This window comes from Callospermophilus lateralis, chromosome 12, assembly GCF_048772815.1.
Source record: "Callospermophilus lateralis isolate mCalLat2 chromosome 12, mCalLat2.hap1, whole genome shotgun sequence".
Taxonomy (NCBI): Eukaryota; Metazoa; Chordata; class Mammalia; order Rodentia; family Sciuridae; genus Callospermophilus; species Callospermophilus lateralis.
Genome location: NC_135316.1, coordinates 83,682,322 through 83,700,059, shown reverse-complemented (window position 1 = coordinate 83,700,059; position 17,738 = coordinate 83,682,322). Strand labels below are relative to the sequence as shown.

At 41.7% G+C, this 17,738-nt stretch overlaps 1 protein-coding gene across 12 annotated transcripts in view; it reads right to left on the bottom strand.

Annotated features, from left to right (window-relative positions):
* Positions 1-986: 986 nt before the first annotated feature.
* Stard13 (StAR related lipid transfer domain containing 13) overlaps positions 987-17,738 on the bottom strand; it is a 481,490-nt gene continuing 464,738 nt past the window's right edge. For all 12 annotated transcript variants that reach the window (XM_076872081.1, XM_076872080.1, XM_076872082.1 and 9 more), the window contains 7 exons: positions 16,001-16,199; positions 10,876-11,086; positions 10,177-10,291; positions 9,056-9,277; positions 8,294-8,511; positions 4,640-4,816; positions 987-3,461 (listed from right to left, as the gene is read on the bottom strand). In XM_076872081.1, the coding sequence (XP_076728196.1) occupies positions 3,344-3,461; positions 4,640-4,816; positions 8,294-8,511; positions 9,056-9,277; positions 10,177-10,291; positions 10,876-11,086; positions 16,001-16,199 (1,260 nt within the window). In that variant the 3' untranslated portion in view covers positions 987-3,343. The remainder of the gene's footprint in view (positions 3,462-4,639; positions 4,817-8,293; positions 8,512-9,055; positions 9,278-10,176; positions 10,292-10,875; positions 11,087-16,000; positions 16,200-17,738) is intronic.

Below are 17,738 nucleotides of genomic sequence, written 5' to 3'. Positions count from 1 at the left end.
TTAGTTATTAAAACTTCATGGCTTTGCACTGGTACAAGGCCGCAATGGCAGGTATTATTCTTTTTCGCTCCCGTGATGTCAATATATTTTGACTTGGCTTTTGTGACACTTCACCTAGCTAGGGTCTATTCTATTGCTTTACCCCATCCTCCCTGGAAGTCACATGGCTGTTCATTCCATGACCAAATATCAAAAGACAGAAGTAGAAATTTTACACTTAAGAATCACACAAAGAATGTTTAGAATCAAGTTTGAATTCATATGATCCATGCTCCCAGGAAGACATTTGTACTGCTACATTCTCTTCCTTCACACAGAAGAGGAACAGGTGACGTGGAATTCCTCCTTTGCTTATGAAAGCAAAACTTTGAAGTAACGGAGAAGGCATATGAGATGAGTGAAGAGCAGAGACAGAAAAATTTTTATGGGGCCATGTGGTCTTTGGGGCTGCTGTGGCTTTTGAACCTATGGATGAGACTGTCTGGGGTGCCTGTTTACTTGGCCAAGGATTATCTTTGTTGTTTTTTAGAAGTAAAATCTACAGAGCACAAGTCCATAAATTCAAGGGTGGAGCTCAGAGTCATTTGTGGTTATTCTTCATGGCCTAGTGGTGCCGTTTCCATCATTTTATAAACTCTTTACTCAACAAAAATAAAATGTAGTAAAGAGTTCGTTAAATACTTGAAAAAAACACTATCGGTATGTTTTATAACTTCCAGATTCTCTATGTCTATACCTGTATGTGTGTGTGTGTGATAACCCTACCCATCACTTTAACGCCTCCATCCCAGGTTAGGCAGTGTCTAACCTATTAGTGAATGTCTGCTGATAACATCCTTGCATTTGGAGACAAGACTGACCACAGACAACACCAGGAGTCAAGCTCATGGTATAACCTTCGGGAGAAATCCTCCTTTTGGAGCAGGTTTTCCACTTTTAGAATGAAGCATGAAAATCAACATGTATTTTATCGAAAATAGGAAATATTTAATGTATATAAATTTATTTGCTTTGGCAATTATTTATTTACAGTAGATGATTGATACCAACAATTGAGGTAAAAATATACATGAGGTATAAATAAATATTTAAATGCAATATTATATTTTATTTCCATTGGCAAGAAAATGATGAATAAAATACTGTAGTATTTGACAAACAAGCTTGATGCAGTCTCTTTTCATTCCCCCTACCCTTTTCCTCTATTTTAAAGATGCACCATGTTGTTATTACAGGGGTGATGTGATTAGTATGTGCATAAAAACTAAAAGACAAGTAATTGGGTGGGGGGAAGTCAGAAGTACAATCATATTTGTTTTTATTATGTTTTCAGTGTCCTCTAAGTCTTTTTTCCTCAAAGTGTGTCCCTGGGGCTCCAAGTGTGGCATCTCTGAGGCTCATTACAAATGCAGAATGTCAGGCAGGCCCACCCCTGAGTGCCTAAGTCAGAGGTGCATTTTAATAAGATCCCCAGGTGATTCCTGTGTGGGCTAGAGTTAGAGTAGCACTGCCCTGTGCGATATGATGCCGTTCATCCTGTGTGCCTATTCTATTTTCCAAACACACAGTGTCCTACCTCTGGAGCAAGACCAGTGTTTAGCTAGATTAAACTTCATTAATGATCTTGTTGATGCATAAAAAGTAATCTGGGATATATGATTAAATTTAACATGTCATGGCAGAAGCATATTTGTCTTGCTCACAGAGAACTGCCCAAATCGTGGGCTTGCTGCCACCATCTTAAGTAGACATGGGAATGAAAAATTCCTAGCATGATTTTCCTTGCACCATACCAAATGCAGAGCTTTTTTATTCCTCTCAATAAGACAATTGCACATCTCTTATAAGAGAAAACATCACATAAATGCTTATAATACAAAAAACCCTGAAAACAGTCATTTTTTCCCTCCAATATCAGTTGCTAAATCATATCCGTCTTTGTCATAGACAACCACAGAAAATCTCTCCTTTAAACCAAGCACAATAAGTTATTTTTACGACTAGAGTTGTATCACAATAATTAAAAAAAGCCAACTTAAACCCATTTGCAAATGGTTAAGAAAAAGTTAATTTGCTTAGTCTGTACAATAATAAATAAGGTGGGGTCATATGCATAGGCAGCTTGAATTGGCTAATGAAGAAACATAGAATTAATATATCTGCTTATATTTTCTAAAACTAATTAAAATATAGTTTTGGTCTTATGTTAGTTAAAACCCTGTTTTTCAAATTGCAAGACTTTAATGAATTATATTTTAAGAATATCACATATAGCAAAATATAAATTCCCTGAAGCTGTGACTATCCAGGACTCTTGAGTGACCGTCATCTCCCTTTGTCTGGTGTCCAGAGTAAATTCAGTGCAATACATTGGTAATGAAATGCCAATTAACTATGACCACATAGGCCACTGGTCAAATAGAAGAACATTTAATTACATTATGGAAAACGTCAATGAAAACCAGAGACAACGCAGAGTCTCTCTTTGTGAATACGAAAAGGTATGATATGATATTCAGCCCTTTTTTGGGGGGTGGTGTATTGGTTTTGATTTGGTCATTGGTGTCCATCTGACATTGCACTGAATGAAACTGCCAGATGCTACTTGAAATCTAGACTTTGGCAATAACTTCTCACCCACTGCTTTGCTTTGAACAGGAGTAAGGATTCCTTCTCATGCTTTCTCCCAGCACTCCACTCTTGGTTTTTGAACAACAGAAACAAATTGGCAAAATGCTTAAGAACCTTTCAATGCTATTTTCCTTTGGTTAGCTAATCTTTGGCTAGACATCAAGTAAAGCTGACAGATGATAAATTTTCACACCTTGGTGTTAGCAGCGGGCTCTGCTTAGATTAAGGGCCAGTAGGGAGTGGGGCCAGGGAAACTTGGGAAGAGCTGTGTGAGGAAGGGACTCACGGAGTCAGACAATTCTATATAAAATCAATATTTTACATATATATACAGAGAGATAAGAGATGTACACATATATGTACAAATGCTACATGTACATTTATTTACAGTTAAGAATATGCTTCTTAGAAGCTTTTAAATAGCAAATTAGGCAATGCATAAGGACTAATCCATTTCATTTTAAGTAGCATAGATACATGTTCTGATTTTTTAAAAAAATATTATATTAGTAGGGATGTAGCCATCTCCAGGAAGGCTGAAAAAGTTCTCAGAAAATTCTTGCATGTCCAGCTCCGCAGTGTTTCCATTTTTAACGATTAACCACATTCACCGGCGCCTCTCTCCTGCTGGCTTTCTCACGCTCACACTCTTTGCCACAAATGTCCGTTTTAGCTTCCTGTTCCCTGAGTTTGATGACACACTGGGGAAAACTCAGATTTTAGTTTCTGGACCCTCAGCAATGAGGGGCTGGAAGGAGTTTCGAATCCTGGCAACTTCTGCTGCACAGAGATGTCCAAAGCCTTTGTTGTACCATTCTGGAGAGTGACCTCTGCAGGGAGAGAAACGAGAAAGGGAGTCAGGAAGTCTTCTTCCAAATCACAGCAGTTTGTAGGGTAGACAGGGCTGTCCTTGGGCTCCGGTCACCAGGACATGTGCAACAACTTGGGGCTGCTGCCTTGAGGATCTGAGCACCCCATTCTGCCATCAGCTGCTTATAAATTATACCAACTCCTTGGGTTAAACCAGGAAGATTCACACTGAATCTAGAATTTACTCAGAAAACTAAATTTATATCTACCTCCACCAAGAACTTAAGCTCAGTATGCTGGGTTCCCTGAAGGGACTGAATTTAAGTTTGTTTTTTCTCAAAAAACAAAACAAAACAAAAAAACCAAACCAAACTAAACCAAACCAAACCAAACCAAATGAAGGGAACAGCAACATTTGGATTTAACCTAAGTGTCCACTGGTGAATGACTGGATAAGGAATATGTGGCCTACACAAATAATGGAATACTACTCTGTCTTTAAAAAGAAAGGAATTTGGTCATTTGTGACGATGTGGAGGAACTTGAAGGACATTACGCTAAGTGAAATATTCCAGGCACAGAATGACAAATACTGCATATTCTCACTATTATGTAGAATCTAAAATGTGTAACTCATGGAACTAGAGGGTATAATGGTGGGTACCAAAGGCTTGGGGTAAGGTAGGGACTGGGAGATGGATGTTGATCAAAGGAGACAAACTTTCCATTTTAGATGGGGCAACAAGTTCAAGAGACCAACATGCTGGCTACCATGAATAACAATGTCTTGTATTCTCAAAAACTGCCAGGAGAGTAGATTTTAAGTGTTCTCATCATAGAAAATAAGAACATGAGGAAATAGATATGTGAATAGCTTGCTTTAGTGATTCAGCAATGCATGAAGACATAAAAATATCATGCTGCACAATAAATATACATAATTTTTGCTTGTTAATAAAAAGTAAGTGAATACATAAATTAGAAACAATAAAAAAGAGCAAAGGACTGGAGGAGAAATGTCAGAATTTTGGGAAATAGAGGAGGAATATGCAATCATCTGTAGAAGTCTGTTAATGGGAATGAGAAAAAGAAGTAGTGAAATTAGAAATCAGGGTGACAACAAGGCGCTGGTGAATGAGCTATGTGTAAAGAAGACTCCCGAGACCCGTGCCTGCCATGCTCAGGAGCTGCCACTTACTTCAGGTCTATCCTGCAGATGTGGGTCAGTCTGGACTTGCCAGAACCACACGGTTCTATTAAGTACTGAGAGTCCATCACCACAGCCCGCACACCACCCATGAGTGGGGCTTCTTCGTGCTCCACAGAGAGGGACACCAGGGTGCACATTCCTTTGGGCAAATCAGTCTTCCAGGTCCTGGAGCAAAACAAGCTACACATCAGTTACAGTTAAGAGAGAAAGAGAAACCTGATGTATTCTGCTACCTTTGCAGAATACAACAGTTACTAATATGGCATTATGTAAAAATGTGGATGTGTAACCGATGTGATTCTGCAATCTGTATTTGGGGTAAAAATGGGAGTTCATAACCCACTTGAATCTAATGTATGAAATATGATATGTCAAGAGCTTTGTAATGTTTTGAACAACCAATAAAAAAAAAGGGGGGGGGAGAGAAACCTGAACACAGAGCTAAGGTTCACACTTAGATTCTCCTGCCAAAACCATGTTAGTTACTTGGATTAAGCTAATGGTTTCCATAAGCTTCAGCTCTCAGACTCAGAGGCTTTCAGACCTGCCCTGGGAACCCTAACTGAGGCCCTGTCCTGGCAGGGGAGTTCCTGCCCATTAATGAAGAGATGACTTTAGGGTTTAGGAATTAGGACTCCCTCAATTCTTCCACTCATTTACAGAGACATCCGTGTGCTGGGACCTGAGAAGCCACAAGGACACGAAGACACAAATGGCAGGAGGAGACACCGACAATTCTAAAACACCCTGGTGAGGGCACTGATGCTGCTCTGCACAGGGGGTCTCTGGGATGAAGCAGAGGGTCAGAGGAGGCAACTGGGGAGGCTTCCTGGAGTAGGTGATTCAAGTCTTAAATAAACGATTTTTTGGTGCCCAATTAGAAGGAAACTAACCCTGTGTGGACCTGTTGATTCTCTCCAAATGCTTCAGTGGCTCTTGGGTTGGGAGGAAATAATCATAGTGGGATTTGACTTCAGGAAGGCACATGCTGGCTCAGTATGGAGGACACTCACTGTGTGAACTGCCCACATCTGTTACCGGCTGCCCCGCGAGGCCCTGAATTCCCTGTCCCAGGAGTTATTCAAACTCAGTGGGGCTACTACTTGGAAAATAATTGTAATGGAGTCAGGAACCATGAGGGCATCCTGGTAAGCACCTCTTACTTCCCCTTCCACCATAGAGATCTGTGATAACAGACTGTATTATAACTCCTATTCTTCATTTCACGGCTCCTAATCCCTGGCTCAGGGGTCTCATCTGTGACTTCACCCATCCCACCACATGAAGAAGATAAGCTATTAGATATGTCCCATGCTATGGCTTTAACGTGCTCCCAAATTTTCATGTCTTGGAAACTTGGTCCCCAGTGCAGTGGTGTTGAGAGGTGGGATCTTTGGTTTTGCCCTCATGAACAGATTAATCCATTCATGGATTAATTGATTGGTGAATCAAAGGGTGATTGAGGGACTGGCTGTGTCATAGAAGCAAGCTCTCTCTGGCATGCTTTCTCTGTCTCACCATATGACGCCTTCTGCCATGCTACGGCCTAGCAGGAGGCCCTCACCAGATGCTGAGTGGATGCTGGCACCATGCTCTCAGACTTCCCAGTCTCCAGAACTGTGAGCTACATAAAGCTCTACTCTTTATAATATTACCCAGGCTCAGATATTTTATTATAGTAACTGAAAATAAATAAAGACACACAACCAGAACTTGGGAGTAACCAAGCCTGACACAAATGCTCAGAAAGTTCCCCTGGGCTATGATCATTTTCTTTTCACGCATGGCAATATGATAAATAATGAAGACTGACAGGCTTAGAGATCTCTGGGGTTAAGATGGGAAAAGTTTCAGTAACTCTCACTGTAGCTCTTGAGGAGCTAGAGATGGTTATAAAATGAGAGGTAACCATGGTGATCCTAAGAGATGACCAACTTGACACATGCCAGCCCAGATGGGCAGATGCTCTGAAGGCAGGGCATCTCAATCCTGCCATTTTCTCATCACACCTGTCAGTTTCCACCTTCCTGTATCATAAACGTAAGGAATTCCTGTTGGCAGGAACCAGGTCTGGTGCATCATCGTTAATCCTTCAAACTGCCAAGCTCCCCTCCAGAGTGTCATGGTTCACTCACTTCTCTTTCAAGTCTTGTATCCATGCAGTCAGACATAACCCTGACCACTATATTTAAAATTCCATCCTTACCATCTCCTTCTTATTTATTCCACCTAGGATAAATAAGCCTACCCCTTTTTGTTATTATTTATCAACCCACTTTCCTCAATAAAATATAAATCCTGAGAGATCAGGACCCGGTCTGTTGTGTTCACCTGGGCATCCTCAGAGGCTGAACAGTGCCTGGCATGAGGTAGAATTTTTGACACACTAATAAATGGCAGGCTGGCAGGGTTGCTGTACGGGTGGAATGGAGGAGGCTCCATGCAGGGGCTCCTCCTCCCCCTCCTCTGCAGGGAAATAAGATGCATGCTACTGCAAGGCCCATTCCTCTGGCTGCACCCTGGACAACCACTCGACTTTCTGCTTGTGAGGATGAAGGCTGAAATTCAACTCCACAGATGACTAATGTCCCAACAACTGTTGGTAATAAGCCACCCTTATAGTCGCCCACATTCTCCACCAGGATCCCAAGGTTACTGGGATACACATATATATTTAGAGAAAACTCACCCCTAAAAGTTAAGGGCTCAAGGACCAATACCAAAGGAATAAAGAACCCATGTGAAAAGTAACCCTTGGTTTGCTCTTGAAACTAGTTTCATAAAGAAACCATTTTAAATATACATTTGGGAATTTCACTAGTGATTCCTTTTACACTGATGATCTGTGAGAAGAGACTGGGTTTGCTTAGATTTTTAATATAAAGGATATATTGATCTAATTACATTGTATCAGGTTCTTTAATATCCTCAACCTGTTCTTTCTGATGAAATATTGCACTTCTGTGCGAATTTCCTATTGTTGCTTCAGCACCTCATTCCAAGCCCAGGGAACAGGGGTCTGGAACTCAACTCATAAATCAATCAGAAACAATATTTCAGTGGCAGGCACAACACCCACCAAGCCTTGCCAGGCCCTAAAATCTGATTGTAAGTCCAGTGTCTCAGCATTTGCAGACCTGCAGGGCTGTGCCAAGGTTTCCAGGCACGGTAATTAGTCATGAACATCTAAAGTTAGACAGAAGGGTTTTGAAATTATACACATTCCTGTGTTAGAGTTTCACCAAATGAAGACTTGCTTTTCCTTGGGAAGAAAGGCAAAGATCAGGAGAAAAGCCAATCAGATTCGATTTGCATAATTTGGCAGAAAGTGCAACTGGACAAACAGCAGCTATTCAGGGGCCTCTGTTCTGGGGAAATGAATGATATTTATGGCCTAATAAACTCTGTGCTCCACTAGGAGAGGGGCTGTAAGAGAGCTCGGGCATAGCTGTAAATTGGGTGAAGAAGCAGGAAGTCAGGCATAAATACGGTCAAGTCAGGTTTCACTGTAGGAAATGAGAGGTGGCTTAGTGTTCCCAGCAGAGGCTGGATTTAGGTGGTAGAACTCCAAGCAGTGCTTAAATTTGCAGCTCTCATCCTGCTTTTGGAACAGGACATCATAAAACCCGGAGTCACGCTTACCTGAGAACCACAAAGTCTCTGGAAGGATGGGGGGCCATGCTGTTCACCACGTACTGATAGATTTCTGTCTGCCTGTCCAGCGTTTCCACCACCTTCCACTGCATGAAATCCTCGTCCCACAGATGGCGCTCTCTCAGCACGCGGTTCAGCACCACTGAGGGGGGTGCCTCCACCTCCACAGACGCCTTCCACAGCTTCAGGGGGTTCCCGTCCCCCACCTTGGGAAAGACGCCAGTGGAAACTGAAGAGGTCAGGGTCCCACCAAAACCTGCCCCACTTCTCCTGGGGTTTAAAAACAATCTCTTATCATGTCAATGGAGAGCGAGGCTACACACCTCTCAGTTTAAAATGTAAATATTTTAGTCTTTATGCTTAAGAATAATAATGACAATCAAAAGGATAATTGCCAACATTTGCCGTGCCTACTGTGTGCCAGGCACTGTTCTAAGCATATTTGACTTGTTAATAGCCCCCTTCTGACTGTGGTTCTCTTAGAATGTCCAGTTTTCTAGATGGGAAAATAGAAGTAGTGACTTGCCCAACATTACATAGTTCTGACAGAGATAGGATTGGGATCCAGAAGTTGGTACCATGGTCTGGACTCCTGACTGCACGCAGCAGGGCTGCTTAGCAGTCTCTAGACAGGGTCTTTGAACAGTAAATGTCTTAACTGTTCACCTGTGTGCTGAGTCCTATGGATGAGCAGCCATTTGTAAGCAAAAACAAATCCCCAGTTGTTAGATGTGGCTAGTGGGAGATTACCTTTTTGAAAGCGAGGTCTGTGTTGTCGGGGCTGGAGCACGTGACCCATCCTTTGAACTTCTCCTTGGCTTCTTTCTGGAGGCCCTGGACAAGATGCTCCAGGTAAGTGTGGAAAGTTGCTCCACTCTCCTCCAGCTGTGTCCCCAAGTCTTCCAGGGTGGGTGCGTGGATCTCAGCCTCCGCATATGAGTTGCGAGACTGGGCCACCAACTCGTGTGGGACCTGAAGCAAGGGGTTCACAGAAGAGCAACACACTGAGATAAGGGAAATGCTGAGACTAATGGTTAGAGGAAGCAAAGTCATTTCATCAACAACCGGAGGTCTGAGCAATGGGCCAAGGGTCACAGGGCTAGATGTTTTTCTAAGATCACTGCCAAGTCTGGGAGGGGCCTTCCTGAAGTTAGGAAATACAAATATGTTTCTGAGGTTATATTTATTATTCAGAACACTTCTATGACTTCCCATTCATTCTTTCCATTTTCCTTTTCTTTTCCTTTTATTTTATTTTTATTCTGTTTGTCAAAATGTGAGCTCCAACAATTCTACTCTGTGAACAGACTTAACGCAATAGACTTGTGAAGGAAACATCAAAAACGACTTAGAAACAGCTTTACCTTTTTAGTACACTCTTCCCATTGAAAAATGCCAATTTTACTACAGAAAATATGCCAGAAGTCTTGTTCACTTAACTTCTTTGGCATATCTGTGGCTTTACTCCTAGGCTGTCATTACTCCCCCCCTTTCTCTCTCTCTCTCTCTCTCTCTCTCACACACACACACACACACACACACACACACACACAGACGTGGAGCCTGATCAAGCCCTGAGGTAAAATCAAATATAACAAAATTGGCTGACTGGCCTTGAACCTGACAAAGGAAGGTGATGCAATTGTTTGCACAAAAAAATCATCATCATAGTGATTCCAAGTGTCTCTATCAAAGCCTGGACTGTATAGCTAGCTCCTCATGTTTCTTGGAGGCAAAACCCAGCTACGGAGCATACTATTGTCATTATAAGGTCAAGAACAAACAGACATAAACCATAAACGCAGCAAGGATTCCAAGCTTCTTATCTAGTTCCAAGAGCTAGGAGGAAGGCGGTAGAGCCTTTTGCTCACCTCAAACAGTTTGTTGCATTCCGTGATCATGTGGGCAAGACCCTGAGCTGCGGCCAGATTCTCATTGAGGTCCTTTTGATCTGGCTTCCCAGTGGCATATTTCTTCTGGATGACTCTGTAATTGAATGTGAGTGCTGAGCAGATCACAAACCAAAGAGCTTTCACAATACTGAGCGCATGTATCCCTTTTGTTTTCTGTTCATCCCCAAATGCTATCCAGAGCCCAGGCTTTCTCATTTCCAAATAAAAACAATGACCACACATCTTAGATATTCCAACAGCTCACAACCAAAGCCTTGGAAAAACACAAGGGCAGGAAGAGCTGTGGGAGGAGAAATGGATCAATTTTTTTCTAAAGTTTGAAACCACTCAACTACATGTTCCTGAGCTTTGTTTTTCTTGTTTAAATATAGTCTTTCAAAATTAAAGATCGTAAAATACAACTCTGTGCACTTTTCCCCTCCTTCCCACTCTTACAAACAAAACTCCTCAGGCTTTCTGGATCTCAACTGACCTTCTTCAATACTACTTTGACAATTCCACGAACCTGAGTCACGTGAATGAGGTTGTTCTGGAGCATGTTCTGATTATAAAGTGAGAGCTGACAAATCTTCAAGTTGAAATCTAGCATGAGAGGAGTTTATTTATGAATTGTGGGGATGGCCTGGTTTGGGATTGCAGTTGTTGAGGAAAACTTACCTTGGAGAGCTTTCTTTCTTCAATAAATTAAGATGAAAAAGGGAGGGGGCCAGACACACAGCCAGGTTCATGGACGTCATCTGATTTTCTTCCACCAAGTTGACAACGTCATTTAGGAAGCAAAGGAGAGTCTGTAGGGCCTCCCTGTTTTCATCTGCCAGCAGCAAGATGGCGGCCTGCACAGCCTGCAGTCGCTGCTCTTTGGGGACGTCTGAGGAAAAGTGGGCACCAAGTGATTAGAGCAACGGCCTCCGAAAGAGCAGCAGAGTGTGTAATCTGTACTTCCTGACATCAATCACCAAAACCAAATAACTAATGGCACAAAGAAGTAACTAATGACTTAGGCCTCAAAGATAGGTGAGAGGCAGAGCTGTGGTCTGAATGACCCAGCCATACTTAGAAAGTAACACCCCCTGTCCTGGCTTTTCACACTCTGAGCAATCAGTCTGGTCATTTGTTTTCAGTTGATTTTTCTGTAGTAGACAAGGTTGGCAATGGACTGAAGCTCTGCCAACTTTTTTTTTTTTTCTTCTTGCCCACCCTCCTCACCAGACAGCTTTGGAAGCACCTGTTAGGATGCTCAGGGCTCTACAGGATGTGATTTGAAAGTCACTGAGTGATAGGACAACAGCCTGACCTTTTCCCACCTCCCATGGAGCAGCCAGATCATACTGCCGGCACGGCCACAGTTAACTGAGAGTGACAGGATCCAGTTGGCGCCTCCTGGGGCACTCCCAGAAGGTCAGATGGTAAGCTTGGTACCTCTTCCCTTCCTTGCTCCTGGAAGTCACCAGGGTTTGGTTGGGAAGAGGTACTCAGTTGACTTTGGGTAGAAACTCACTGTCACTTGTCCTGTAATCTTGGGGGATTATGGAATAGAGGTTTTGCCTGGGGAAGAGGAACTAGGCTCCCTGAGGTTATAAGGAATGGACAGCCCTTCTCAGTTTCATTCTTCTTGAGGGTGGTCCCTGTGGTGGTGGTGGTGGTAGTGGTCGTGGTGGGCATTGACTATGCAGATTTAAAAGGGAACTAACTTGACATTACGAAGTGAACTACATGGAAAAGTCAGTGAATGGGTGTTAGGTGCTGCATTTTGCTGCCCCCTGGCTGTGTTTGTTTAATGATCCTTTAGGTTTAATTTACTGACACAGTCAGGAGCTCACTTCAGTTAATACTGCTGTCCTTATTAAAAGGCTGCTTTCTGGAGCAGAAGTCTCCACACTAGGACATCTGTACTCCCAAGGGGTCAGGGGCAGGGTGTGCTCATGACAATCCCTTGAGGTGTGGGAAGAAAATGTTAGAACTTCCAAATGTGTTTATGTTTTCTCTTGTCCATTATAAATACTGCTTGAGTTGCCTTATAATGTGCACTCTAAATCATATATCACACAGTATATAAATTATTAAGATGAATAAATATTTTTTACCACTGATAGGGGTGCATGATTAAAAAGAAATTGGTGCTTCCTGCTCCAGATTGGCCACGGTGTGTGACCTCTGCCTGGGTCCTGAATGGCCAAAAGACTTGTGGTCCCTGTGGGTTGTCTATGTCGGGCTCTCCTGTGCTTCTCCAGCATCATGTAGAAGGAGCTTACATCTCAGAGATGACCAGACTCTTGGCTCCAGTCAGCCCACAAATCCAAATTTCTGGAAAAGTGTGACCCTGCATTCAGCGGGCTGAAACCCATTCCCACCCTATGGTGTCTATTATATACCCGTACAAGATAAACCTGGGTTTATGGAGAAGAGCCATTTTGTTTAAATGATAGCTAAACCACTTCCTCTTTTCTTGCTTGTGTTCAAACAGGTACTACTTAGGATTTTAAGTTGGGTAATAGTATTATAAATTTAGCTTGAGCCACTAAGCTGCTTTAAAATATGCTGCTATAGGTAAGATGTCATCGAAAGTTTAGCTTTTTTATTCCATGCCAAGATTTTTTCCTATACCATCATTTTAAAGGAATCATCTGTCATCTTTATACATTGTTTTAATTTCCTACTTGTTCTTTTATCCCTCAGAAAATATCTCCTATATGTTATTTGCTACTAAAAAGGCTTGAGAAGGTCAACTACTAATCCCTCAATTCACACTCATTGTGAACCTTTTCAACTGTGACCTTTCGGTTACACATGACACTGCGGTGGTTCCTGCTTTTCTTGGCTCTTTGGAGACCACTGGAGATCTGCCTTTCTAAGTGCTGAGAATTTATAGCCAGGTGGGTGGCCATCAGTCCTTCACTCTCAGCATCCTCTCTATTCTGAACACCTTTCTTCTTTCTCCTCACAAGTGAGCTCCCCTTCTCTTCCTGTCCACATTCTCTCCGTTGTCGAGTCATACAACTGTAGGGCTGTCTTTAATCTCTCCATCCTTTCCCCTCTCATAGGCTGGTGGGATTAAAATATCTTCAGGATCCACTCCACACCTTATTTATGTTCATCAGCTGATGAAAACCCAACAGTTGAAAAACAGAACTTCTCTGGAGAACTGGGAGGGAAACTGTTCCTCTCTCCCCCAAGAGTCCTCTGCAATCTTGGACAGCAGGGTCTATCCATGGACTGTCCTGTTTCCAGTTTCTAGTCTCACTGCTGGAAGTCACAGTAAGTAATCCAGAGCCTCCATTAGTGCGTCAGCTCTCTTGCCCTCCGTTCTTGCCTATGAAATACCTCCTGCACACCACTTCCACATTCATGGATCGAAAGAACAGTCCTCACCAACTTTCACCTTCATGGCAAGCACAGGGTTGGCTACCTACTCAATACTCATTCTTCCCTTTCTTCCTAAGAAAACATACATTCTGTTCAGGGATGAACTGTGTTGGCTTAAACCAAAAATGATAATCCCATTCCTCGTTTCATTGTCTGACTTAGAGAAGAAGACATAAAGCATGCTGGTTCTTCTGCAAGATTTATCTCCCTGATAAAAAGAGACATATGCCCAAGGAGGATTCCCTGCCCCTCTATGCCTTTGAATGTGATTTTATGAAGACATGACAACTATAAGTTGTGGCAGTCAAAAGGAAGCCAAGAGAGGCTGACTTTGCCCTGGCATCACTGAGTTGCAGAATTACTTAACATTGCAATCTTTTAATTCTGATTTCTTGTCATGTGAGGCAATAAAATGTCCTTATTGTTTAAACAGTTGTTTGTTGGACTTTCGGTTGTCTTTTGCAGTAGAGAGCATCATAATTGGTAAGTCCCTCAACTATACCTGAAGGTTCCCCAATGCTTATTGGATCAAATACAGACCTCTGCTCTAATTTTCAATGCTTTCCTTGTGTGATTCTGGTCTAATTTTTCAGTGTCATCTGAAAAGTTGTACATTTAGTACCCCTGCAGGACAGATAGACAAAACCTTGAGCTGCTCTGACACATGCTCATGCCACTTGCTTCACCTAGCATGTGTTCCTCACATATCTCAACCTTTGGGTGTCATTTCCTCTTCCTCCAAGTCCTCGTCACTCATCTCAGCTTTCTTGAACTTGTCTTTGTAACCTTTTTGTGTTATTTTTCCCACCTTATTGTATTGCAGTCATTTATGTTCATGTCTCATCTCTTTAAGTTGTAAGATCCTTAAGAGCAGAGCGTGAGTCTCAGGCAGCATCCATATGCTCTGCCACGCTCCACACCACACCCTGTCCATAAATCCCACTCCGTAAATGTTTGCTCAGCTAAAATAAAGCCCTGCTTTGATCTGGCTTTTTGGTCATATCTCAGAAAGAGCCAAAGACATTTATCTCTTGGAAATAATCTAGCTTTAGATGTACACTAGTGTCAGCTCAGCCCCAGACCTGATTAAATGTCAAGACTCATATGGGATACTTCCAAGTCATAGGGAGGCTTAACTGAAAAATGGTGTTTGACCTCTCAGCAGCCCTTTCATGAACACCCTGTGTTTAGGCTCTAGCAATGTGTATCATTATTTCAACTTAACCTATTCACTTGGAGAAAATAATATTTATTTAGTGGGTCACCACTTTATTCTGTTTCTACAAGTGGTACTAATTACAATCCTTTTTGAATTTGTAATATTATAGACTCTTTAAACATATTTAGTACAGAAATCCCTACAGCAGGGATCTTCAAATTGGGTCAATTCCATGTCAAGATCCATTTTAGGCATATTTTGCTGTAAACCAAAAGTCCACTGGCCAACTGTTCTTGTCCCCCACTATAAGGAATTGGGACTTGGGCCATGAAAGCAATCCATAGTCCTAGTGTTATCATTTCTAGAAAAGATTCACATCTTTCTTTTTTTCTTTTCTTCTCCTTCTCCTTTAATAATGGGGATTGAATAAAGGGGCACCCTATCACTGAGCTACATTCCCAACCCTCTTGCTTTTCTTTTTTATTTTGAGATAGGGTTCGCTAAGTTGCCCAAGTTGGCCTGAAACTTTTGATCCTCCAGCCTCAGGCTCCCAAGTCACTGGTAATTACAGGTGAGCGCCACTGCACCTGGCTTTACATGTTTGTTTCTAATAATCTCCCTTTACAATTACCTTTGGCAGGATAGGATTTTTAATCAGCAGTTGTTATTTTGAATAATTATTTTAACTATAGTGGCTTTTCTCTGAGAACTATTGATTTAACATTATTTTTTAAAAATTCCAAGTGAAAATATGAATTAGTTGCATTCAGCTGAAGCATTGATTTGGTTTGCTTGCTTTTCACCAATTAAAATATATCTGCTTTTTAAAAAAATTCTATTATTTTAATACATTCAGCTTTAAATTTCCTATATCCCAAGAAAATGTGTACTTTTTAAAAAATTAAATGTTTTAATAAATACCCAAATACAAAATAAATTTGACCATGTCCCCTTATCATTTTAAATTTCTTGAAAGTATATTATTGAAAGTTCGTTTGAGATCTTACACCAAGAAAGCTCTATTGAGAAGAAATATTTTGATGTCAAAAAGATATTTTCCAGTGCATAAAAAATGTTGTGGAGATTCTACACCAAACTCTGAACAAAGGTTATTTCTGGAGAGGAGATTAGGGCTATAATTTTTACACCTTTCTTTATGGATTCATGTGTTAAAATTCAATCTATAGGTTTTTTTTTTTTTTTTTTTTTTAAATGGTTTGGATGCACATGAGAACACTGATTGGTATGACCCCCACTTACATTGATAGATGTGGAGGAAGGTCTCGCTGAGTTTGTTGGTGAAAAGAGGCTCAGGGAGGTCCCGGAAGAACTGCTTCACCATGTCTGCCACATCATAAGCCGACTGGTCTTCATAGCTGACGTTCTCAGGAAAGTTCTCATTCATCTGACGTAGGGCATGGATTCGAGACTTCACTCCCGACTTGCGAAAAAGACCCACCTGAAATGAGCCATCAGGGCACGTTAGCTGGGCTATCCTTTCCCGACACCAGAAGGCTTGGGACTAGAACTGAATGAGCTAGAATTGCATTTTTGTTCACAATTCTGAATACTCCTGTAGCTACTACAGGCAAAGCTGAACAATGATGTCTCTCCTGTGAAGTGAAGATAAGAATAAGACCCCACTGCCCCGGACTGTGGTGGAGACTGAATGAGAAAACATATGTGACCCGTAGAGTTCTGGCACACTGTAGATGTCAATATTGTTTTCACTTATTCAAAAAGTAGTGATTCAGCATCCACTATGTGCCAGGCATTCTTTTGCTAGAAGTCATTAGGGAGCAGAGCAGACAAAATTCCCTGCCCTTTAGCATTTACACTTTCATGGGGATTTTGAGAAAGTCTGGGCAATGAAAATTTTCCTGGGAGTAAGGTGCTTGGTGGAAGGAAGGGTCCAAGATAAGCAACCATATTTAATACCCCTTGGAAGAGAAGTCTATAGGGAATATGCCTATGCAAGAAAATATTATTGTAAGTACATAATGTGATTTAGGGTCTTATTTGCTTAATCCTTGGCACCATGATGTATGTGGCTCCTATGCTTGGCACTTACTACTCCACTTTGTTTTGTATATAGACCCCTCTATTGAGAATGACAATTGGGGGGCTTTTATTCAGACATGATCATGTCAGTCTTTTTTCATCTCTAGGACTTAAACACCTCCCTGCTTGACAAATAAACAGAAAAATAAGAAACCAAAAAATAATGGCCTGAATAGGGATGAGTGAGGTAGGCAGAGCCCTCATTGCAAGAGTGAAGATCCTGGCCTGGTTGGGCGGGTTAAGCTCAGGCCCTCGAGAAGCCCTCCCCACCCTGGACTTGCTTCCATCCATAAAAAGAACTGAGCTTTCCTGGGAGCTCTGGCTTACAGTGAAAGAATGTCTCATCATTTTAAATGCCTGGAGGGCATCAAGTTTTTCAAAACTCAGTTTTTTCAATCTTTATTTTCTACTCCTTTCATTCCTCAGTGGCTCTGAGGTTGGCCCACTTATACAGAGCAAGGTGGGAACATTCCCAAGTGGCTGGATGGTAGATGGTGGCACCAGAGTTGGCAATGAAGAAAATATGAGCACGGTTGTCTCGCCAGCTCCTCTGTGTGCCAAGATCGCACCTGGGCCCTGACCCAAGTTCAGGTGTCTGACAAAGGCTCTCATGATTGTTGCTATAAATGAGAGCAGCCCTAAAACTCCAGTTCTTTTAAACTGTAGTAAAAGCAAAGGAAGAACTCCAGGCCGTTAGAGAACACTCAGGTTTTTGTATATGTCAGCTGCATGGATCACAGGGGAAATTATACAGAGTTGCTTTTTGTGGTCACAAAAACAGAATCTTAGCAATATTTCTTTGCATTCCAAGGCTTATCATCCTAACCCTAATTTCACAGGTCAGGATATTCAGACATATTATCACTTTAAACCTTCAAGACTTTTTTTTTTATTCTTAAAGATTGAAGTATCTAGAAAATGTAAAATTGCTATACTT